General features: G+C 53.0%; 1 protein-coding gene across 1 annotated transcript; it reads left to right on the plus strand.

The window, feature by feature from the left end:
• The first annotated feature begins 4,786 nt into the window (after positions 1-4,786).
• LOC146396311 (NUT family member 2G-like) lies at positions 4,787-19,010 on the plus strand. The gene is made up of 5 exons (XM_084995469.1): positions 4,787-4,803; positions 6,380-6,712; positions 7,650-7,778; positions 8,789-8,961; positions 18,967-19,010. The coding sequence occupies exons 1-5, from the start codon at positions 4,787-4,789 to the stop codon at positions 19,008-19,010; spliced, it is 696 nt and encodes a 231-aa protein (XP_084851595.1).
• Positions 19,011-26,120: the final 7,110 nt, after the last annotated feature.

Raw genomic sequence — 26,120 nt, forward strand, 5'->3', positions numbered from 1 at the left:
GACTTGGTAATGCTCGCCAAAGAAACTTGAACCCTCAGATCCCTTTTCTGGTCCGTGGCAACATCAGAGCATTTCTTCCTCCACAGGATACCTCTCAAGACCCTTACATCTATCTGATGACACCCAGAGCTCCCAAGGGCACAGACTTGAAACGTCCACAAGACACAAACCTGGGATCTCTCGGTGCCTTTCAATTTCCATGTGGGAGTGGAAGGTTCACTGTCTCCTGATGCTAGTGATCCATCTCCAGAGATGTTTCTCCTCAGCCGCCAGTGCCGGCCCCGAAGCTCTCTGCAGGAACAATCAGAGCTCATGGTCCAAAGGACGTTGAGACACCCACTTCCATGACTGGTTTCCCTCATTACAGTGCCGCTGATTTGACAACCTCTGCCTCTCCGATGTCGGGATGTAGGGGTCTGAAGTAGTATAAGATAATGAACAACAGAAGGCGTTCGTGTCATGGTGCATCAGAACCGAATCTGACTAGGAACCATGAAGTTGCGGGTTCCACCCCTGGCCTCGCCCGGTGGGTTAAGGTTCAGGTGTTGATGTGAGCTGCGGTGTAGGTTGCCATCACGGCTGGGATCTGGCATTGCTGTGGCACTGGCATAGGCCAGGGGCCACAGCTCTGATTGGACCCCTAGCCTGGGAATCTCCCGATGCCATGGATGAGGCCCTCAGAAGTCGAAAGTCAGTCAAAAATGATGGAAGAATTGGGAGCACCTCGTTTCCACAATGCAACGTTTGTGTCAGTGTCCCTGAGAAGACTCATGCCAATACAACATCTGGGGAGGTAGTGGGGTGGATTGGGAGCTTGGGGTGAAGGGATGCAAAGGATTGGCTTTGGTGTGGATTAGCAATGAGATCCTGCTGTGTAGCACTGGGAACTTGTGAGGGAGCATGCTCATGGGAGAGACTAGAATGTGTACATGTGTGTGTACCTGGGTCACCATGCTGTACAGTAGCAAAACCATTGTCTTGGGGGAAGAACAATTCAAAACCAACCAAACAAGAAACCCCCACAAATACTACATCTGAGCTATGCGTGAGAATCTTGTAACAAATTGCAAAAGTGGCTGAAGAAGGGGAGGGAGCAACAAGGATGCCTGGCCTTCCTGAATGCCTGGGTACAATGGGTGCCTCAGCAATCTTCTCCTATGAAGGTCTTGTTTGAAAACCCTGAAGTGTTTCTTCAGTATAAAAGCTCCAATAGAGAGCCCTATTCCCATGGTGCTCAGTTTTGCAGTGCCCCATCCAGAGTTTCTTCCTACAAAGCTCACCATGGCATTGCAGGAGATACTCTCGCCTCAGCTTCTCACCCTCTTTGGAGTCCATGTTCCTTTGCAAGGGGCAAGAAGCTTCGGAAGCACCCACACAAGTCCTTTTTCTCAATCTGCAACAATCCTTTCAACCTCTCCTTCCTTGCCCAACACCCTAACAGCAGGAGCAATTGTAGTTCTGCTACTGCACACAGGGACTCTTGCCTCCCAAGAGATTTGCTTGCAGTCCTAGGAGGTTTTCACCCCTCACCTCCCTTGATGATGTTCCTGAGACCTCGCCTCTCACCACACAAGAGGGACATACGCATTCCTATCATTTGCATCGTGATAAGCTGACCTTAACTCCCAATCTGAACGTTTCCTCAGGTGTGTTTCCGTTTGGCTGTGTCAGGGATGCTACGTTGATTCCCATGCAGACAGCACCATAGGCAAGGACGAGCCTCGATTCTCAAGAGCAAGGCTATGGGATGCAGACAGGAAATGCACCAGCTTTTAAGCAGGGCTTGCTGGGGAGGACGTTGATGCGAGTTGGTTTGGACACGTGGAGATTGGACATTGGTGGATAAAAGCTGGCACTGTGTCAAAGGGCACACCCACTTCACGGGCAGTCGATGTTTCCACACCTACAAAAGCCAGCAATTCCCATCACGGCTCAGCAGACATAAACCCCCCTAGGATCTGTGAGGATGCACACTCCATCCCAGCCTCCTTCAGTAGAATAAGGATCCGGAGTTGCCCTGAGCTGTGCTCTAGGTCCCAGACGCAGCTTGGATCCCACATTGCTCTGGCTATGGCAGAGGCCTGCTCATGCAGGTCTGATGTGACTCCTAGCCTAGGAACATCCACAGGCAGCACGTGTGTCCCCCAAAGGAGAAAGCAATTAAACCCAAGAGACCCCCCACACACACACACACATCTGGTTCTTTCACATAAGGTAAGAGAATATTTTGTCTTCTCCTCCCTTACTTCTGTCCTTAACCACATAAAGCTCAAAGACGCAATAGTATATCTTGGCTCTTCCATTGCCATTTCATCCAAAGAGCCTGCAGATTTGGGGTCCCGTTGCCATTTTCTTTTGGGTTGGACCATAAGGCACCTTTTGGTCTCCACTCCAAGTTCTCCTCCCCTCAAGAACTGCCCACTCCCTGTAGCCTAATATGGTACCCTTATGGGCAAGTCTTGCCAGATGCATGCTGACTCCAAGGGAAAGGTAAATTTCAGATACACAGGGAAAGTACTTGCAGTAAAGATATGTCCAAAATGGTGCACGGGACACAGGTCAGGCTAAATGCAGGCACTGTGTATGGGAAATGAAAAACTCAAATGGAGCTGCACATTTACTATTGTTTTTGCCTGGCTTTGAGCACTCTGCCCTTTCAGTACATTGAATTTCAAGAGAATGGAGGAACTCCCATGTTAAAAATGCATCCAGTAACAGAGGAGCCACGATATCAGTAGGAAGGCAACAAAAGGAAAGATACTCAGGTCTACGGGGACGCAATTTAATTTTCTCGTTTCCTTTTTCACTCTTTCTCAAGAGGAACTCTTTGATCTTACAAGAGGTTAGGTTTTCCACTGCAGTTGATTTACAATGTTTGGTCTACTTCTGCTGCGTAGCCAAAGGACCCTGTCCTACAGACAGATGTATGTATATATGATATATGATACATATATATCTATGTAGGATACATATGTAATCACTTTCTCACATTATCCCCCAACCTTTTCCATCACAAGTCCAAGATGGAGTTCCCTGTGCACATGGTACATTTCAACCAGAGACAAAGGAATACTACCTGCAAAGGCCAACGGATGGCATTCAAAGTTGCTTGCCCAACAGATCTCTGAAAAGATGGGAATGAACCAGGCATCTCTGATCCCTGGTGGGAACGAGGACTGAGTGGACAGGGGAAAGAGGGGAGAGGAGGACTCAGCACTCCATATGCTATTCGGCACACGTGGACTGTGATCCCTGAGAAGGGAGGATTTGTGGAAAATGTTACATTCAAACATTTAACAGGGAAAAGCTCCAAGACTTACCAGCAACGTCATCATACGGGAGACACCACAGACTGATCTCTGGTCTTGGACACGTGGGCTGTGCAGTGGCTTTTTGGATAGGCTGGGCCTTTCCAGCACAAGGGAACATGAGGAAGGTGGGTCCTGCTGGATGCTGGTTGGCACACAAGGACGGCTTCCTTAGGAAAGACGGACACACACCAATCACACATGGTGGGTCTGCTGAGAGAAGCCAAACCATAAACATTGGGTTCCAGGTGGCCATGAAAACCCAAGTGGTTATCAGATGATAAAAGGTGAATTTTGTTCCGAAAGTCTGGCCTCCTGGGAAGGGAGCCTGGAGCCAGGACGGAAGCTGAGGGGGTTGAAGGACAACAAGTTGATGAATAACAAAGGGAAAGGGAACATCAAGACAAACCTTGCTGCTGTGACTCTGAAAACCAACACATACATTGCCTGACGAGGCACTGGACAATTGTCTGGCCCCTGCATAAGGTGGAAGAAACGTCTGGTTCTTGCCTCCCTGCAGAGGCCAGCATGGAATGGCACCCCACCCCCACCCAGGCTCACCTGCCCTCGGCCCCTCCCCCACTGCAGAATGACTGGAGGCCCGCATTCTACTGTTGAGATTCAAACTTGGGCTCCTTTACTTGCCTCCTGAGCATCTGTTGGGGCAGGTCCCTCGCTGGGTCCTGCTCTGGACTGTCCACGTTGAGGCCACCAGCCCGGGGTGGTCCAGGCCCATGCCTGTGGGAATGGCTTCAGAAGGCGGTAAGCCTCTAGACAGGGGCTGTTTTCCAAGAGAAAGGGCCTCCCTCAAATCCGTGGGTTTCCGTTGGGACCCTTCACTGTGGACATCGAGTTGGACCGAAGGAGAGGAAGGCGAGAGCACTGCACCCCAGGGACATCTCAGCTGGGGAGCCTGTAGAAACCTGAGGCTGCCCTGGGGAGGACAGCTGCTTGGAGGTGGTTCAAGAGGCCTTGCTCTGGTTGGGGAGGCAGGATGGCAGCAGGCAGGTTGGCGGTTTCTAGAAGGGAGACAAGCCACTTGGAACGTGTGTGGAGCCAGTGTCCTGTGGTTGGCCCTGGGTGGGTCATGGGGAAATCCTAGCCCCGCCTTGTGGTCCTCAGGCATCTGAAGCTCGCCTCACCAGACCTCTCTAAGGGATTGGAACTGGAGCATACTCTGGCTAATGGGGGCGTGGAATGGGAGGGTATAGTCAGAAAATGATTCAGTGCTGGTGGGTGTTGTCTGTGGCCACATGCTCAGGAAAGGGTCTGCTCTGAGCTGGGCAGGATGTGACTCTCACTGCCACAGCCCAGAACGTTTCCCTCCATCCCGCCCAGAACTCACTTCTCAGGTCAGGCAACTGTGGCCTTGGATTCCACAAGGGATGGGCAACCAGGTGACTTCACCCAAGCTAGGACTCGTGGGCCTGAAGTGTTCTGTATTGGTTTCCCTTTTGTGGAAATACGTCTCTGCAGACATGGCGCAGCATGTCAGGTGCCTCACGGCAGAAGCTGTGGCCTGACGTTGAGATGAAGAGTGTGTTCCTATTTCAAGTCACTACTACTACATGTGGAGAGAGGCTGGTGCAGGTGGAATGCCTATGAAGGCTGCTTCCTTTGTAAAGGGGGGGTGAAGCAGTGTAGCACAGAAGCAGGAAGATGATCTAGTCTGCTACTCTCAAACCTCCTAGAACACCTGTGGAGGTCAATTCAGTGCCTCGTGGTATGTACCTCCTTCTCCTGAATGGGCGGTTTTCTCACAATGGCACCTGACTCCTGCCTGCTTCTCAGTTTCTCCTCACTTTCCATTATTGGGAGCTGGAAGGGGAAGGACCCCAGGCAGCCTCTACTCCCATGACCTTTGTCACATGAGCCGCCCTGGGCCGGTGCTCATCTTCGGAAGCCAACCCTGGATGGGAAGTGGCAAAAATGCAGGGGACACACACCGACTTCTCAGACTTCTCTCTGAGGAGCAGAACTGCATGTTGGGAGGGATTCAGGGCCATCGGGATGGGGTGGCACACCTTAGCCCCTGTGAAGTGTCCACTCTGGGTGGTTCGGAGAGGCAGGTGCATGCTTGGTGGGGCTGTTCTGCGTTTGTCTATGGGTTCTGTGTGCAGAGCGATCTTCTCAGCCTTGGAGAGGTGTTGTGTGAGGTCAGGAAAGAATGACAGAACAGATGTGTGCTGAGCATCCCGAGAGGAAGGGTTGAGGAGGAGGTGAGGCCCTTCGACTTTAGGCAGTGGAGGTCCATCAAAGGCCTCACGGTGCCTGGAAGGACCTTGGAGAAGGCCCTTACCTGCCAGCGACCTTGCTGTGGGGCATGCTCTGAGTAGATGGCCTCTCAGGTCCAGGACGTGGGGACAGCCTGTGAGGACGAGGTGTCAGGGAGCTCCTCAGGGAGGCTCTCCAATCCCTGCTGCTGAGCTGAGCATTTCTCGGTAGACAGGGGCAGGGAACTGGGTGCAGGGGTCAAGGCCATGAATATCCCGCCACGACATCTGCACAACACACAGGTTCCTCAGGCCAAATGCCCTCTCTCACTGAGGTCAGAACATGAAAATCCCTCCACGACATCTGCACAACACACAGCTTCCTCGGGCCAAATGCCCTCTCCCACTGAGGTGTGCCCTCTGAGTCCCCAGAGAGCTTCCGTCCATGTCACCCATTCTCCTCTTCCATTCACCCCTTTCCTTTCTCTCCACAGCATCTCCACTGCTGGGCACGGATGTGGTCATGCCCCCTTGCGCCTCACGCTCCTATCCTCCCCCCACTCCTGGCTCCCAACCCCAGCCAGCTTGGGAGCAGCACCTGCCACCACCCATGGCCCCATTACTCCTGCCTGGAAGAACCCTCTTGCAGCCACCTCACCCCATGACACCTCGGGTGACTCCTGCTGACCATGGCCCCATTGCCCCAGGGCTTGGCAACATCCCTGTCCCAGTCTGGTCAGGAGGGAGGTCAGCATTGCCCCACCAGTCTCAGGCCTTTGGGTGCCCACAGGCCCCCCTCAATGGGAATGCTTCCAGGGCCCTCATGGGGAGTGCTTTGTGTCCTGCACCCCTTTGCAGAGCAAGCCCTGTGGGGGACAGCGAGGTGGCTGCCCCAGCTATTGCAGCAGCTCAGGCTGGCAAGGGAGGCTTGGCCCCAGGCCTTCCTCCTCAAGCGGCACCACCAGCTGCCCAGATGGCCTTCATCCTGCCCCCAGGGAGCTCTGGGCCGTGGCCACATGGCACCTCTGGGGCAGGCAGCCTGCATGCCTCCCAGCACAAGGGCCCTCAGGAGGACGCCTCTCACCATAAGAGCGTCTATCAGAACTTCCGACGCTGGCAGCGCTTCAAGTCCCTGGCCCGCAGCCACCTGCCCCAGAGCCCTGATGCGGAAGCTCTCTCCTGCTTTCTCATGTAAGTGACCTCTCAGACCCTCATTAGCTCAGCTGGAGCCTTCGCATATACAGGACCTTGGTATGGCCTCCCTGCTTAGGTTTCCAGGCATCCTTTCACCTCGAGAGAAGGCGGGTTGACAGCAATGTCCATGCTATGAGGAGGCATGTCTGCACTCAGATGTGTCGCATGTCCAGTCCATGACATCCGTCCGTGCCTTAGCTCAGCTACCACCACCATGCAAGACCAGTTGTCTCACTTTCTGCACTGCCATGATAACATTGAGTGCAGGAGAGCAGTCCGAGAGGGTCCTGCTCGGATGTGAGGAGCCAGAGTTTGAATGGGACCTGCTTCTCTGGTGCTACCTCCTTTCAACATGGACCTGGGCCTCTGGCAGCCAGTGGGTATCACTTCAGATGAGGCTTAGGACATTCAGGCCCAGGACGGAGCTTTCTGCATGCCCGGTCCTTGTTGTTCTGAAGAAGTCCAGTGTGAACGGGGAGGTGGTCGAGCTGTCCTAAGGGCAAGGGTCTATCCTGCTAGAGCTGTGAGCCTGGCAGGAACATCCCTCCTAGACCCGAGGTCCCTCTGAAAAGGGGGACTGGGCCATCTAGTGCAGAGACCTGGGCAGAAGAATCCTTGGGCTTCTCAGACCTGTTAGCTGGTAGACTGGCGCCTGCCCTCCCGCATTGATGGGGCTGCATTTTATATGAGATGGCAACCTGCCCCCAGCCAGAGTGTCCCAGCTATAGCCAGGGAGTGGACAAGCATCCTCTGGTGAGTGGGAGGTGGTGGCACCAGGCACCAGGAAGGCTTGCGTTTGCTCTCCAGACACCCTCGTCTTCCCCTCTTGAGCCTGGGTTTGGCAGGGGTGGGGCCCATGGAGGCCTTGGAGCTGGGTGGGGTTGGGCAGTTGGGGGCTGGGCTGTACCAAGAGACTGACCCTGAGGGCTTGCAGCCCAGTGCTTCGCACCCTGGCTCGCCTGAAGCCCACCATGACGCTGGAGGAGGGAATGTGGCAGGCCATGCAGGAATGGCAGCACATGAGCACCGTTGAGAGGATGGCCTTTTATGAAATGGCAGCAAAGTGAGTCAGGGTCCTGGGCCATGGGCGACATGGTGGGGTGGGTGGTGGGTGATGGGCAGGCCCCAGGGCAGGATCTGGCTGAGGTGCTAGCAATCAGAGAGGATGCAAGAGGAGGCTGGCACCTGACACCTCCTGTTCCCTGAATCCCCAAATCCTATTAGCCTCCAGAATCCCCTCTGCCACCTGGAGAGCTTGGCTCTTCCAGCCTGCCTGTCCCAGGAGCTCTGCCCTACCTGATGCCGATGTGGGGAGGCCTCAGGATGGCCTTGGGGAGCACGGCAGCCCAGGAGGGGGTCCCCTGAAGGTATGGGGCCTGTGCAGGGGTGAGGACTCCACCCGGCAGCCTGGCACCCCTTCATGCTGGGTGCCTGGCCATCACTGACCTAGCATGTGGTAGGCCTCTCTTCATCAACGATGGCTGGAATGGGCAACCGGCCATCCCTGGGGAAGCCCATGGGTCTCTGGCCCTCCCTGTCATTTCTGCATGTGAACCTCCTAGTTTCCAAACAAAACCAAAGGAGCAGCTAGCTCTCAGTGGCAAGAGATGCCTCACCTCTAAGGGTAGGATCCCCACTCCAGCCTGTGCTGGGCCCAGACTCATGCATGCTTTCCCTCACTCTCACTCCCAGCCCCAGGTTCTGGGCTCAGGCAAGGGCTCTGTGGGGATACGTGCCAGACCAGGCCACTGGCCATCTCCATTGTTTGGGTCAGACAAGGTCCGGGGTACATGAGCAGGGGCCCCCACTGCCCACCAGGTGTCCCCTAAGCCTGGTCCCAGAGATTGACCTGGGTCTCTGCTGGGCCATGCCCTCCAGCTCCAGGGCTTCTCAGGCAGGAGGAGGCCCAGATCTTGGACTACTGCCACCGCAGTTCCCTGCTGCAACAGCACCTCACAGGGCCCTGACAGACCTAAGGACACCCTCTCCTCACCCCCTCGGTCCTGCTGCCCTGGGTGGGCTCCAGAGCCCAGGTGGTTTTCTCACTGGGGCCTGTCCCTCAACACCCCCCAGGTTCATGCAATTTGAGGCAGAAGATGAGATCAGGATGGGGAACGTGTCCTGCACAACGTGGGTACAGGGCATGCCTCCTCCAGCTCCAACAAAGCTGGCTCCTCAGGAACCCATATCCCGCAAAAGGGGCACTCAGTCTGTGAATCACCTTCCCCCTGGAGGTCAAGGTACAGGTAAGAGAGGCCTAGGCCTGGTCCCTGTTCCCAGATTGGTCCTTTTCCCTCAAGGGGGCATTGGTCTTTCAACACGGATAGCCCCCGAGGGGGTCTCAATCTCCCTTTTCCCCACTGCGGTGTGGACCTGGTCCATTTAGAACCTCATCACCCTTCTCCCTGTCTAAGGGGCCCCTGTGAAATCTGCCTAACAAGTGTGCTGGTGGGGAGACCCTTGATCATTAGATGTTCCACACATTCTCACACCTGACTTTTACCTGTCCCTGACTTGAATCTGGCCTCCCACAAAACCTGAGGCTCTGGCTGCTCCTCCTCCTTCCCACATGCATATCCATTGCCCCACAACAATGCCCTCCCGTGTGCTTGCTCAGGGGTCAGCTTCTGGGCGCTGGGTCCCCTCACTTTCCCTTCCTCCTGCTCTGCCTCAGCCTGTGCTCCAAGGAAACACGGCCCCAGGGTCCAGCACACCCACCCAAGGCCACGCAGAGCCTGGCAGCTGCTGGAGAACAAGGCCCCCAAGGAGATTCCCCCTGAGGCTCGCAGGGAGCATGGGGACATCCCACAGGCACTGGTGGGTCCTGGCCCCTCAGCCACAGGGGAGTCAGATATGGAATGTCGAGAGGATGGATATGAGCTGCCACAGGACGAGGACGGCTGCTTCCCAGACCCGGATCTCCTCAGCTACGTGGACAAGCTGTGTTCCCAGGAGGCCTTTGACACCAAGGTGGGCTGGGCCTGGAGTCTGAGACTCCAGGATTCCAGGGAGAGATGCTCTTCGCACCCTAGTTCTGGCTTTGGCCCAGGATAATGGGATTTATGCTCTGGTCCTTGACCCTGATATCTGTGTGTCTTCCTGTGTGTCTGAGTGTACTTTGGTGCATAGGATGTGTATATGTGGATGTGTAAGTTGTACATGTGTGTGTCTCTCTCTTTGGAGGCCTTTGTGTGTCTGTGTCGGTGCCTATGTGTTTGTGCTTTGGAGCCCATGTGTCTGCATGTGCACCTGCTTGTGAGTGTGTGTGTGTGTTTATGTGAGAGGAGACAATACCTATGGGAGTTTGAAAGCTCCCCCTTTGTGAGGGGGACTCTGGATTGCCCTCTGCTAGTCATGTTTCCCCCAGGCCTTCCTGCCTCCCAGGGTACTCCTGCCAAGGCTGCTCACAGCCTCTTCCTTCCATTCCAGGTGGAGGCGGTCATTCACCCTCGATTCCTGGCAGAGTTGCTTTCCCCAGAACCAGAGCTGGATCTCTCGGGCCTGGCTGAGGAGCTGCAGCAGGAGGAAGGACTCTCCCCTGAAGAGGTGGCCAGGGGAGGGACTGACACTAGGGAGACTGGGGGCAGGGGGGCAACCCAGGTGACCCTGGAAATCCAGGAGGAAAGGACCCAGGTCAGCCAGGGCCGAGGAGGGCCCTAGAGCAGGAGGCCATGAAGGCTCTGTCCCTCCCTCCCCTGACAGAGAGGCCCTGCACCCAGGAGGCGGCCCAGGTGGGTGCAGGGCAGGAGGAATGGAAGGGGAGGAGGGGAGCCGGGGACAGGGCAAGGACCCCGCTGGGGAGAAGGTGCAGGAGGAAGGCAGGAGAGCCACAGGCTCTGTCTGTGGATGTGAGTCCCATCTCACCTCCCCCTGCCCATAAGCCCCGGCGCTCCCTGGAGGGTGCAGAGCAGTCACGGTCCACCTCTCTCCCACCAGCTAGTGCAGACACAAGTCCTTGCCTCGGAGGAGGACGACGGGGTGCCAGCCACTCCCAATCACAGGGCACCCCACCTGGACTCAAGACCTTCAGAGTCTGTGGCCCGACAAGATGCCCAGAGGATCGAGCAAGGCCCACAGCCCGGGGTCAGAGATGAAACCTGTACACCCCAGGTGGATTTCCATGGCCATCTAAGGCACCACCAAACAGACAGGGGCCTGTTCAGGCACAAAGGCTCTGTGCCCTCTCCAGGATATCAGGAGCCCCCTCAGGCTGGAACAGCACAGCCATTTCCTCGCCAGGGCACCAAGCGCTCGGGCCCTCCATCAGGACCCAGGGCCAGCAAGGGTCTCAGGGAGGTCTCTCCTCTTAGTGGAGCCCCAGGGCTGGGTCACGGGTTCAGTGAAGATGAGGAGGAGCTCCCCAGCCTGGCCTTCCTCTTGGGCCTTCACCACAGCCTGCTGCCCTGGGGGCTGCCACAGAGCCCTGTCCCTGCCTCGGGTCTTGTCTGCACTGCAGGCCAGAGGGCCCAGAAAGCGCCGTTTCCCCAGAGAATGGGCCTCAGCTCAGGCCCCCTGGAAGCTGCCAAGTCTAGAGAGCAGGTTCAGTGTGGAGGCCTGACTGCAGCTGAGGACCTGGCCAGGCCTAGGTCTGACCTGCGGGGCTCTGGGGGGCACACCATGGCTCTGGGGCTGGTTGACCCTTCCCAACCCAAAAGGAGCAGGTGTGACCCATGTGTCACACGGAGGAGGAGGAAGTGGCACTGCAGCCAGTAAGGAACGGTGGGCCAGCCCTCCAGGGTCAGTCCAACTGGGCAGCCCCCATGGAAGCCTTGGGCTCCTCCAGGTCCTAGCAACCATCCTGGCTGCCATAGGGGTGGGGAGGAAGGACAGAATGACCAGAGCCAGGAGGGGGTGGGGGTGGGTGGGGTTAGGTGGTGGGGACTTGGGTCTGGGTGTGTGTGGGTGGGCATAGTAGCTCCTTCGCAATTGGGGATGTGAAACGGATAAAATCGTTCTGTTGTGAAATGCACTTGGTCCACTGTCATCTTGCATGTGCCTGTGTCCTCAGAGATGGGTCGTCTGAGGACAGAGAGGGGATCTGAGAGGAACGAAGCATGTGTGAGATCCCAGGTAGTCTGGATCCACAGGTGAATGACTAAGTCTTTCCTCCACAGAGACAAGGATGCCCAGGCTGCTCCTGGGAGTACACAGCTCTCACTAGCCCCAGGGACAGCCTCATCATCCCTGTGTCTCCAGCCTGCTAGGCTAGGGGGCTTCTGGGACATCAGTTCCATGCTCTGCATCCCAGAACACTCTGGGGATGGAGAGATGCTTTTGTGCTGTTCAGCCCTCTGGACACTCACCAGTCATGAGAATGGAGGCTGGAGGCAGCCCTTACCTCTAGAGAGTTTCTCTCTGCCTCTCTGAAGTGGCCACATGACAGGCTGGGGTGATCCTCCACTCCTCCAGGGTGTCCCGTGGGGGTGGCCTGTCCAGAGAGGAAAAGGCTTGGCTGTAGGGACAGGACTTTCTGCTTTGGTGCCTTGTGGGTGGGGGACCATCCTATCGTCTTGGTGGGATTATTGCCATGTGCTAAATGGTGGAGGCAGGGACCTCTTAGTCCCAGTGAGGACAAAACAAAGGAGGGAGTGAGTGACTGTAATCTCATGACCTGTTAATGGCTTGGGGGGAGGTTCCATCATGTGAAGCTCAGTGGTCCCAACCTCACCAGCCCACTGGCATCCACCCCCAGGGAGCTTTTGATACAAGAAGACCTGGGACATTACGTGATCAGGGATAATTTTTCGATTGGGGTGAGGAGGGTTAAGGATCTTGGGTTGTCCCTGGGAACGTCTGTGTGCCACAGGGGCAGCCAACACTTACAAAATAAAAAACAAGCAAACAAAAAAAAAGAAAAAGCAAAATACCCCAAACGCCAAAACTCTAGGATTAATGCCAAGTGCAGGCACACTTAAAGTGAGCCATTTACTCATGCTTTTCAATCCATTAAAACATGAAAGAGCAGGAGTTCGTGTGGCTCAGCTCTAAGGACACGGATTAGGATCCATGGGGACCCGGGTATGAGACATGGCATGGCTTACTGGGCTAAGGTTCTGGCATTGCCGTCAGCTGTGGTGTAGGTATGAGACATGCCTCAGATCCTGTATTGCTGTGGCTGTGCCATAGGCCAGCAGGTGCAGCTTGGACTCGACCCCTGGCCTGGAACAGCCCACAGGCCCCAATGCAGCCGACTCAAAATGGAAAAGAAAAGAATGCAATAGAATTTGCAGGAAGGAAAGATGTACAGACCATCACCAAATCGTATTTTAGGGAGATCCCATTATGGCTCAGAAGATGAAGAATCTGACTGCTATCCATGAGTTTGATCCCTGGCCTTGTGCAGTGGGTTAAGGAATCCAGCATTGCCTTGAGCTGTGGTGTGGGCTACGGATGTGGCTTGGATCTGCCATTGCTGTGGCTGTAGCGTAGAACAGCAATGCCAGCTCTGATTCGACCCCGAGTCGGGGAACTTCGCTATGCTGCCGGTGGGGCCCTCCAATGCCAATCAGAGACTCCATCTATCCACGCATCCCTCCATCCAACAAGGAAACCGTGACTTCATGGATGGCACATTCACCGCATCACAGAAATGGCTGCCATGCCCAGCGTGGGTGAAGGAGCTTCCCAATTTTGGGGGCTGGATTGGTGCTGCTTGTGTGAGACAGAGACAGTGGCTGGCCACTCTTTGTCTATGACAGACACCAAGGGGAAGCTGACCCTCTGATACCAGGGAAAGGCTCATCTCCAAACCCCTCAAGGGGGAGTCAAAGCATTGGCTGAAGAAACCCATTTGACTTAGGAGGTGGGGCCCCTGGCCTGGGTTCTGCCTTTCCAATGCCATGTGTCTCCAAGACCAAGGCACCGCGTCCCCTGTGTCCCAGTCACAGACAGCATTCCTTCAGTGTCCAGCCATTCCAACGGCCAGGCCATCGTGCCTTATTGGAAGGGCCTGTTTGGGTGGTGGGGACGCAGCAGTGTGTTCCAGAGGGGATTCAGGCCCTCTGGCTCACAGGTGACCTCTTGCCAGACAGGCCAAGTGACGCATCTGTAACCAGGGTGATTTCCCAGGCACTGCCTTCCTTCCTCAGATGGCAGGGATGCAGAGGGTTTGAAAGGGGGCACAGAGCACAGAGCCATCACCTACGGTGTCCTGAGTGCCTCTGCCTGGGGGGGTGGAGGAGCTTCCTGTTGTCACAGAAGCTATTGCTAGCATACCAGTCATTGGAGGAGTTCTGGATCCCCAACATTTTGCTACTCAGCAGCATGCAGGAGAGAGCAAGGATGGTCCTTGGAAGGAGCTAAGAGTCTTGGGTGAGGGGAAACTTGCTTATTTTCAAGAGGTGCTTCTTAGTCAGTCGGGGTAAGGATGCCCTTCCTTTCACGAAGTGCTTTGGAAGAGGTTTGACAAAGAAAGACTGGCAACCACATGGGTTGGGAGGAAGCAACAGGCAGGGATGAAAATGTTGCTTGCTGAAGACGAGAAAGGGCAGTTCTGACTTGCTCAAGACCACCTCCCTGCAGCTGGGAGGTGGGCCTTCTTCCTTGGGACATCACGGTCCCTGCCAACAGCCAGGGACTGTGGCTGACAGAGCTGGGGAGTGCCTCCTGGTGCCTCTGTCATCGGCCTTCAGAGCCTGGTGGCTGCACCCACAGCTCAGACCTGCCCTGGGCAGTAGGAGAGAGGCTGGAGCTTTGCCCACTGGGAGTGCTTATCCCCCAGCCAGGGACTGCACCCGGCTCCTGCATGTCAGCCTTCTGGTGGTAGCCAATGCCCACATGGGACCACGGCCATAGAAAGCAGCAGAGTGCTGCATCTGGACCCCCTCCTGTACCCTGGCTCTCTCTCTACTTGTAAGCTGATCCAGACAACAATGGGCAGGGGTGGCTGTGAACTGGCCCTGTCAGACACATCTTCAGAAGCCTGGCATTTCCATGTTCAGGTAATCCCCTTATGGTTACAGTGTAAGGGAAATAGGCAGAGCACTCCTCTGTCACAGTCATATTGGAGCCGTTCCTGCCTGGGATGTTTGGAGAACCTCTACGATAAGGAAACAAAGAGCCACTGCCTTTCACTCCAAAGCATATGCTGTCCATTGCAGAACAACGAGAATGAGAAGAAAGGAAGCCTCCAGATATGTGGACATGGAGATGCACCCTTCGAACGACTCCATGCTCAAAGAGGCCTCTCCAGGAGAACTTGGAAAATATATAGAACGGTAGGCAAAGGAACGTGCAGTACCTAACAGGTGGTAGGATCCAGACAAACTGGTGTTAAGAGGGAAGCAAATGGCACGAAATGCTTATAGAATACAAAAGATGCCAGGTTGCCCATCAACAACCTACGTTTTCACACAAGGCATTGAGAAAATACAAATCACAAAATACAACAAACGCAGGAACAAAGAAGCTCACGACAATACCCTATGTTCAGAGGGACTCTAGCCAAGGAACACTAGCTTGGCTTACTATGCACAACCATCAACTTTATAGGCTCCATGAAGACATTACTGAGGAAAACCTACATGGTCACCATGGCGCTTGCAGAACATGTGTCACGCCCACTCATGTAAGAAACCCTCAGAAGTCTAGGAAGAGAAGGACACTCCTTGAACCCCGTAAAGAACATCTCGACAAAAAGCTACACCAAGCCTCCTGCGTGATGGTGAAAGAATGAACGTCTTCCTCCTCCATCCAAAACAGGTCAGAAAGTTCTTCCTCATTTCTCCTTTTCTACTTAGTACTGTAGCTACGAGCCAGGGCAGCATGGCAGGAAAAACAAAGAAAGACCTACAGATGAGACAGGCACAAACATAATTCTCCATGCTCATGGATAGCATGGCTACCTCCACGGGAAGGCCCACCGAATCTCCAAGACACACGGAAGAGATGGAGGTCACTTTATCAAAGTCTCAGTATACAAGGTCGACACAAAAACCTTCATCATGTGTGTAAATCCCACAAAAGAACATGGCACCAAAATGAAAAACACCATGCAATACACAAGACTTGCCAAAACCTTGAAGCATTTGGTTCCATCGGTCATTCTATGGCTGCACCACGGCATATGGAAGGTCCCAGGCAAGGGGGTCAACCTGGAGCTACAGCTACCAGCCTACAGCAAAGCCCCACCAACACCAGGTCCAAGCCACACTGCTGCTGGTGGCACCACGGGACCCTCATCCCACTGAGCCAGGTCAGGGATTGAACCCACATCCTCCTGGACACTCTTTCAGGTTCGTCACAAACTGAGCCACAATGGGAAATCCGGGGATACATATTTGGGATAGAGCATCTGTATGATAAAACGAAACAAGGCCTACAACAATGCGGACACCTATTATACTCATGGATGGGAAGACTCAACACAGAATACGGCCAAATTCCAACAGAAGTTTTTTTTTGATTTTTTTTTGGCCCACATGGATGAAATTATTCTAAAATGTATAAAGAAAAGATAAAGAGCCAGAACATCAAACATAGTTACGAGAAAGCACATTAAAGTGGGAGGTTATTCGGCTTATGAGAACGCACTATGTAGGGCAGCTTGGCATTGCTGGCAGGATAGAGGCAGACAGAGTTCAGTGTACAGATAGAGAATGCAGAAATAGATCCATAGCAATACACCAACCTGGGAGGTTCTAATACGGAAGCTCAAGGGCAGTAGAATGGAATAGGGATAGGGTTTTTATCTGATACGAAAATGAACTCATCATGGAACATTCAGTGCAAATGTAACATGTGTATAAATACAAACGATGCAACGTTTACCACACCTAAGAAAAAACAATTGGAGCAAACCTCTGGGTCCTCGGGCTTGGCAAAGGGGTCTTCCACATGACAAGAGAAACATTATCTCAAAAGGGAAGGAAAGAACAGAACGTTGGACTTCATCAAAAGGAAAGAAAGGCCCTTCAAAACATACATGCACCCCAATGTCCACTGAAGCACCATTTGCAATAGCCAAGACAAGGGAGCAAGCTAAATGTCCATCGGCCGAGGCATGGATAAAGAGGATAAGGTTCATATGTACGGGGGGACATCACACAATCATACAAGAGAATGGAATCATGAACGCTGCAGCAGCAAGGATGGACCTGGAAATTATCATCCTAAGTGAAGGTGGACAGGGAAAGACAAACATAGTATGATACCACCTCTAAGTGGAACCGAAAGAGAGGACACAAATGAACGTGTGCACGGAACAGAAACAGACTCCCAGCCTTGGAAAACCGGATGGGTCCCAAAGGAGCCAAGTCCACAGCAGGAGGGACTGGGGGTTTGGGACTGGCTTCTGCACACGGAGTACATGGAATGACCGGCCAACAGGAACCTGTGGTGGAGCCCAGGGAACTCTAGCCCACAGTTAGTGATAGTCGATATGGGCATAGAATCTGAGAGAGAAGGGGTGTGTGTGTATGTATGACCGACTCACTTTGCGACACAGCAGGAAATAGCACAACATGCTACCTCACTGTCCTTTCAATCAAACGGAAGATAACTACATCAATACCACTGGAATAGGCAACAACAACATCAGCAACAATGAAAAGATAAGCGTTCTCCCCCATGACAGCCAAAACACTACCCCAGACAGAAAACGGACCTCATCAAATGGAAACATTTTCCTAGGTGAAAAGAAGCTACAGGTTTGGAGAAACTACCTGCCAACCACACATCTGACCCAAGTCTGGTGTCTCGAGGGAATAAGGCACTGCCAAGACACGACCATAACAGCGGGACCTATTCCACCAGAAAATGGGCAAACGATAGGAAGGGATGGGTCACCCACCACAGCACTGTGAGTCCTGAAGGCTGGGTCCACTGTGAGGCTTCCCGGGATCCTGCTGGCTACATGAGAGCACTGGGTCAGGCAGAGGGCAGGAAGGATTGCAACAACACTGCTTCCAGGAACTCCCTCGGGTTGGCCTGAGCCAGCTAAGCCGAAAAGGAGACATCAGGCTCCAAGTGCTGGAGGTGTGGACCCCTTGGGCCAGGCTGGCTGAGGCCCTTGGACCGAAGGCAGGTGTTCATGTGGGGGTGGGGGCCGGAAAGGTGGGCAGTGAGTTGTTCCCCTTCAGGATATGGAGAGCGGGGCCGTGGGCATGCTGAAAGAGGGTGCTGGGAATCCAATGTAGGAGCAGAGTGCTGTGAGGCCTGGACCTCATCTCACACTCTGTGGCTGGAGCTCCTCTCTCAGCTTCCCTCTCAGTTGCCTAGACTCCATTCCTTCAAGAGCCTTATATGACACTGGCTGGCACCCACTGCCCCATGGCCTTGGGTCATGGGCTCTGATCCGGCTCGAGTGCCCTGCACTCTGGAAACGTCCCTCCCTCACTTTGGGGAGTCGATCCTCCTTCATCCCAACCCCAGGACTGATGTTCCTTTACTTTACAAAAGACCCTTCATCCCTGGCACTGGAGACACCTGCCAAAAGGGGCTAAAGCTCTATTACCCGAAGTTCATATGTGGAAGGCTTCTCCCCCAGGACCTCTGAACATGACCTTAGGTGGAGCAGGCTTTTCGTTGTCTTTCCATTGCCTACGTTTGTTTGTTTGGATGGGGCTGCTGGGGCGGCATATGGAAGTTCCCAGGCTTGGCATCCAAACGATCCATCGATTGATCGGAGCTTTGGCAGCTGGCCTAAACCACAGCCACCGCAATGCCACATCCAAGCCGGGTCTGAGACCTACACCACAGCTCATGGCCACATTGGATCCTTCCCTTCCTGAGCGAGGCCAGGGATCGAACCTGAACACTCCTGGTTCCTTCTCGGGTTCAGTTCCAGGGCAACACCACCGCAAGCCCTGCAGCAGAGTTTGTACAGAAAGAGCTGAAATCAGGTCACTAAGGTGGCCCCGAATACAATAGGATGGGTGCCCCTATAGAAAGGGCAAATTTAGACCCTGAGTCCCACAGAGGGAGCTGATGGGAGGGCGCAGGCCGGAGATGGGCATCTGGAATCCAAGGAGAGAGGCCTCAGGGCCAACCCAGCTTGTTTATACCGGGATCTCAGAAGGCTGGGCTCTGAAACGGTGAGTTGATACATTCTTGTTATTTAAGCCCCATTGCCCATGGGATTGGTGATGGCAGCTGGAGCTGACCGATTCCCTCTGAAGGCCTGGGCACTCCCAGGGCAGGAAGGAGTCTCAAGGGAAGAAACCCTCTCTGTCCCCAGCTGGGCTCCACCAGCATCCCCACTCCTACCTTCCTCCTGGGACACTCTCCCTCTCATGTCCTCTCCCCTTGTCCAGGAAGTCAGATGGAGGACTCCAACAGAAGAAGGAAGGACGGATGACAGGAGGGGCCGTAGGGCCCCAAGGCAGCAGCGGGAGGAGACTTTCCTTTGGTTATTGGAGATTGCAGGCTTGGTTCATGGGGTGGCCACTGTTGCACAGGAAGGCCAAAATGGGGCCCTGGACAGCTGATGGAGCTGGTGGGGGAGGGGTGGCTGTTTGCCAAATGGAGACTGGAGTCTGAGGCAGAGACAGGAGCACAGGAGCTTGGGGGGTCTGCACCAGGCCTGCTGCAGGACCTCGAGCATGAACAGCAGCAGGGGCCAGTCTCTGGGGGCACAAAGCCTGTGCCAGGCCCAGGAGAGCCAGCAGCCTGCAGAGACTGCGATGGCACCTGGGTGTGAGGAGGAGGGACTGTGGGCTCAGGGAGAGGCATGTGCTTCTGGATCTCATTGGTCCCATGGGAGAAGCAGGTGATATTGGTGAAGATGGTGGGGTAGGGGGCATGTCAAGCGTCTAAGCCCCAGCGGGCCATCCCCACGAGACACCCTGAAAAAGGGAGGTCACAGATGAGGGCACCCCCCTGGGACCACCCTCCGGAGGACAGGGGACTTAGGCTGCAAGCAACAGAGCTAGGTCAGAGCTGAGTCTCTGCCATGCACGGTCACTCAGTTGTACTTCTGGGAAGTTCCAAACCCTGGCATCCCATGGCTGGTGAGCCTGTGTAAGCCATGCAGGCAGGCACGGGCGTCCTGATGGAGGAAGCTCTTGACTGACCGACCCTCAGGACAATCGCAGGTTTCAATCTAACAGCAGATGGGCCTCTGTGCCTGGAGAACCCCTGGAGGTCCAGGAGAAGGCACTGTCCAAGGCCGAGAAGGGACATATGTACCAACAGGGCCCAAGAGAGCTGGTGTGGGAGTGGAGCCTGGCCAGCTCAAGCCCCTGCAGACCTCAGCTCTGGCAAGGCCCTGGGCTGCACCAGCACACCCCTAACCGGGACCCTCTTCCTTTCTCATTCCTTTAGACATCTGGTGTTCTCTCAAGGTCTTGGTTCAGCCTTTTCAGAAGATGCCCATACCCAGGCCTGTTGGAGGCAGCCGGTCTTGCTCAGGGGGTCAGTGGGGCTTAGAAACAGAGTGGCTGGGACTTCCTAGAGTTAGTGCGCTCAGGGCCGGGCCATCTGGGGGGAAATCTCCTCATGTCATCAGCCAAAGGGAGGGTCTGGTCCTTGTGGCTGGGGGAGAGGGGCAGGGGCCATGGCCAGTTTCCAGGGCACCACAACAGGGAGTCCTGCAATCGAGGTTTTAAAGCAACAACTACAGGAGAGTGATAGCAAGATACGGGAAGCACAGAGAGCCCCAAACAAGTTGAACCCAAACAGGCACGCAGCAAGACCTATGCTGATCAATATGGCCAAAGTTAAACAGAAAGGGAGGAGGCTAAAGGAAGCAAGAGAAAAGCAAGGCATTCATGATGAGGGAACCCCAATAAGGTTATCAGCAGTTTGCTCTACAGAAACACTCCAGGCCAGAAGGGGGTGGCGAGACCCATTGAAAACACTGAAAGAAAGAACAAATAATCTGCCTCTTCCAAATACCCTATCCAGCAAGACTATCATTTCAAATCGAAGGGGAAAGCAAGAATTTCTCCAACAAACCAACACTGAAAGAGTACTGCAATACAAAACCCATTCTGAAAGAAATACTCTAAGGGTTCTCCAATTCAAAAAAAGAAAAAAGAAAAAAACCATTGGAAAACAGTGACTTAGAGAAACCAGCATACACATCTAACCATGAAGATGTCAAAAGCATAAAATGAAATAAACTACATCAAATCATACAATGAGGGCGAGGAATGGAAGAAAATGTAGATCCTTTCTCTTGTTTCAATGACGCGTTTGGTCCTATGTAACAGTCAGGCTAAAGTGAGCAGACAAACGAAGGGGTTAACATAATAACAAAACAGGGCAACCACAAACCAAAAGCCAACACTACATTCAAAAATCGGAAAAGGAAAGGACTCCAGCAGAGAATCAACAGAACCCATCCACCCAAAGGAAAAGAAAGAAGAAAAGAGAAACATAGACTCAACGGGAAAACAAGGCTTCAAATGGCAATCAAGAAACATCTATCAATGAACACCTGAATTGTTCCAGGACCGAATGCTGCCATCAAAAGACACAGAGTGCCAGATTGGGTACCAAAGCAAAAACCTTCAATCTGCTGCCTAGACAAGCTCACCCGAGGGCAAAGGACACGTATAGATTGAAAGGGAGGGGATGGGAAAAGATATTTCATGCCAATGGACAAGACAGGAGATCAGGAGAAGCGCTGCTCATATCCAACAAAATCGCCTTTAAAACGAAGGCCATCGAGAAAGGCAAAGAAGGACACTAGTTCACGGTTAAGGGATCCATTCCAGAAGAGGATACCACACACTTATATCTGGAATCAAATATAAGGCACAAATGAACCTTTCCACAGAAAAGCAACTCATGGACTTGCAGAATAGACTTGTGGTGGCCAAGGGGGAGGGGAGGGGGAGGGAGTGGGGTGGATGGGGAGCTTGGGGTTAATGCCTGCCCACTATTGCCTTGGGAATGGATTATCAATGAGATCCTGCTGTGTAGAACTGGGTACAATGTCTAGTCATGTTTGACGGAGCATGATAATGTGAGAACATAGAATGCCTACATGTATGTGTAACTGGGTCACCACGTTGTACAGTAGAAAACAAGATTGTATCGGGGAAATAACAATTAAGAGCCAAAGAGGATGCGGTATATACACACAATGGAATACTCCTGCGCCATAAAACAGAGCACCCTAATGCCATCTGCAGCAACATGGATGGAACGAGACCCTCTCATCCTGAGTGAAGGAAGTCCGAAAGAGAAGGACGACTACCATACGACATCACTCATATGAGGAGTCTCATATACAGCCCAAAGGAACCTTTCCACCTAAAGGAACTCATGGACTTGGAGAATAGACTTGTGGTTGCCTAGAGCGAGGGGAGGGAGTGGGATGGATGGGGAGCTTGGGGTTATTGGATGCAAACGACTGCTTTTGGAAGGGATTAGCAAGGAGATCCTGCTGTGTAGCGCTGAGAACGAGGTCGAATCACTTATGATGGAGCATGATAATGGCACAAAGATGAATTATACATCTTTGTATAATTCACAATGCTGGACAGTGGAAAAAATTGTCTCGGGGAAAGAACAATCAAAAAACACCCAACAAACACCCCACTAGAGGCAGTCATCAAACCACAAGAGCAGAGAACAAGGGAGGACGGGAAAAGACCAACAAAACCCAATCTGACACAGCTAATAACATGGCCATAAGAACATACAGATCAAGAAGCACCTTCAATGGAAATGCACAAAATGCCCCAACCGAAAGACATCCACTGGCTGCATGCATACAAAAAGAAGACGCATCTCCTTCTCTCTGGGTCTACATCGAGAGCTCCGTCTCGTTCTCCATCTCGATCTCCATCTCGATCTCGATCCAGATAGGTAGAGGGATAGACAGATAGGTAGACCTGCTGTCTTCAAGAGACCCCCTTCAGTTTGAGGGACATACACAAATTGATAGTGAGAGGATACAAGAAAATATTCCTCGTGCGTGGGAATTAAAAGAGAGATGGAGTAGAAACACCCCCATCACACAAAAGAGACATTCAAATAAAGCATATTAATAAGACACAAAGAAGGTCATTAAGTAATGGTCAAGGATCAATCCAAGGAGAGGAGATGGGAATTGGAAACCTATATGCACCCAATACAGGATCCCCGCAATGTAGAAGGCAACTGCTACAACCGTAAAAGGAGAAATGGACACTAACACAGTCAGAGCAGGGGGCCTTCACACCTGACTCCCATCAACGCACGGGTCCTCCAGACATAAAATCAACAAGGGAACCCAGGCCTTCAATAATGCATTGGACCACAGGGCACTTCCTCCATATGTAGAGCGCTTTCCATCCCAATGAAGCAGCATACACACTCCTCTCAAGGGCACACCTGACATTCCCTAGGACAGATCACATGCTGCGTCACTAAGCAAGCCACTGTACATGGAAGGAAATTGAAATCCTGTCCCACGGCTTGTATGAACCCAACGCTATGAGGCTCGAAATCAACCACAAAGAAAACAATGGCAACAAACACCAACGCACGGGAACTCGACAACATGCTACTCAACAAACAAGGGAGTGCTGGAGAAACCAAAGAGGAAATCTGAAGATCCCAAGAAGCAAGTGACACCAAAGACATAACAATCCAAAGCCTATGGGATGCACCAAAGGCAGATCGAAGAGGGACGTTTCCAGCAATACAAGCCTACCTCAGCCAACAAGGAAAACCACCAACAAACAACCTGGCCTTACGCCCAAAGCAACCAGAGAAAGACAAACACAAGGAAAGACATCCTAATGATCAGAGCAGAAAGGAAAGAGCAGCGAAGAAAACCATCGGAAAGATCAATGCAGCTACAACTGCTTCTTTGAATACATCCACCATATGGATAAACCCTTAGCCAGACTCATCAGGGAAAAAAGAGTGGACTCAAATCAATAACCATCAAAATGCACACCAGCTTCCAATGGACATCCCAGAATACAGAGGATCAGAAGAGACTACTAAAAGCAACTCTATGCCAAGAAAACAGACTTCCTAGACGAAATGGACACCTTCCTAGCAAAGTACAATCTGCCAAGACTAAACTCCGATGACCTAGAAAAGATGACTGGGCTGATGCCAAGAACTGAAAATGACGTTGTGAGGAAAAAACTTCCAGCAGGCATTCCCGTCGTGGCTACATTGGAATGAACCTGACCCGTATAGGAGAGAAGGCAGGTGCAATCCCTGGATCCAGGATTGCCTTCAGATATGGAGCAGGTCCCAGATGCAGCTCGGAACTGGCCTTGCTGTGGCTGTGGCTGGCAGCTGCAGCTGCAGCGCCAATTCCACCATAGCCAGGGCATTTCCCAATGCCATGGGTCTGCCCTGAAAAGACAAGAAACGGCCACCCCCCACTCCACCCACTTCCCCACAAACAAAACTATACCACCTGAGGTCTTCACATGCACATACCCAACAGGGGCCTGAACGCAAACACCGACCAGTGGTACACAATGACTACTTCATATACAGGCTCACTACCACCAGCTCCTACACAGTCGTCTCACGCACACCCCATAGGCAAGACCACAGCCCTACAGGACTTCTAGGCCAGGATTCCAGAACACACACACGTCGCCTATGAGATTTCTTTGTTTCCAAACACACACACCTACCTCTGACATCCCTCCAAATACATACTACAGAAGCCCCAGGACCTCAAATACACACACAGCCACAATCCGCCTACACGTACTAATACACATGTACACGTCTCAAACACCTATGGACACACACAGACAAATATTCCCAACCCTTGAACATACAGATGCCCCAAACACTACACATGGTGCCACCTCTCCAGAAGACAACCGCCCTGCCAGGACGCTGCACCTGTGTGTGGGTCAACTGCATATGTATTTCAGCCCTCACCCTCAATGTGGATACACCATCTCTTCGTACCTAGGACCTGTAGAAACACCTCGGCATTCTGCCAAGAAGCAACGTGGCACACTCCCAACACCTCCATACCATAGGAACACAACCTGGTCATGCACCTGGTGATAGACACACAAACGAGTATACACACGTACGACACATGGACCTATCACCAGCAAACCACATAGGAAATGACTTCCACATATCCAATGATCCTAGGACCCAGCTCATCCATCTGCAAACTCGTAACACATAACCACAGCACATATTTCTCACACCAAGAAATGCACGTCTCCCACGCCCCTGTAGAAACACAGAACCTCATCTCTCCAGCAGACACACACTTCCCCACGTCCCCACATATATAAGCCTAACATGTCCCTCCTGAAAACTACAAGGGCATAGCCCCAGCGAATATGCCTCCAAATGCCCATGCCCCTGGAATACACACTCAAACGCATTCTACACACAACTCTCCAAAAGACCCAAGCAGACCCGCAATTACTCAGTCAGTAAACGACACAATTGCAAACCTAGCACCCTACGTCCTTTCCTCCAAACACGCATATAACACACTCTCCGCATATCCATAAACCCACACTCCCCAAGGCTCCATCCAAGGGCATGCACTCTTCCAGCATGCAGAATCCAGAAGCATGCCAATACGGCACGCTGACCTATATAGCATTCACCAGTCCCAGAAGATAGGCCGACTCGCCCTCTACACATCAAAAGACACATGCACGGCTCTGGAACATGTGCTACACACAAAAAAGCAAAGAGCCATATGACAGGCCATGAACACACAAAGAATCATCCTAAAGGGAAGGATAGAGGAGGATCCTTAAAGAGCAGAAACCACCCACCGGGGATGGGTTAAGGACAAGCTTTCACGGGGTCTTCGAAATGGTCTAAAGCTGATGATCACTCAAGAAAAGGAACCCAGCCATGACTTACCCGACTTGAAGGAAGGCCGCATGCATCGAAGTGCCAGACACGCTCAAGACACAACCCCCAAGACTTCAAGCACAAGACAACAGATGTGGAGATCGAGTCCTGCTGCATGAGATCAAGGAGAGAAGTGTCCTGGACAAGGAGCATTTCTGCACCTCACCCAGACAGAAACACAGGGGAGAGGGGACACGACTAGGTAAAACAGGACAGGAAATGGAAACCTGAGATGAATTACCCCAGTTGATATATGACCAAACTCCTGGGAATACACACCGATTTGAACAAGCACTGTGACAGCCCAGGGCACACCATCCATATAGGGCACAATGAGGAGCTGGAGATGGAAGCCTTGATATCCACCCTCCAATGAGGAAGAAGGCAGTCTTCTCCCCTCCCCACTGGGCCTTGGATTCTAGAAATGTAGCTCTCTTGGTTCTTGGGGCTGCTCTGCTCCCTGGCCAGCTTACGCGTATCTCCCCCCAGGGTCTTATGCTCCGAAACTCACTCTTTACCTGGGGCTTCGCTTCATGCCAAATTCTTCCTGCCACGAAGCAGAAGATCCAGAGCTTCATCAAATCCTGACACCTGGTGAGGGGTCTGACAGTGCAAAGACAGTGGGTTTGAGCAGGTCGTGGCATTCCTTTGTGGCACG

Source organism: Sus scrofa, chromosome 14, assembly GCF_054392235.1.
Source record: "Sus scrofa isolate SSC_HxYL_T2T_F1_AM1 chromosome 14, Sscrofa_HxYL_maternal_Yorkshire_Landrace_v2.0, whole genome shotgun sequence".
NCBI lineage: Eukaryota > Metazoa > Chordata > Mammalia > Artiodactyla > Suidae > Sus > Sus scrofa.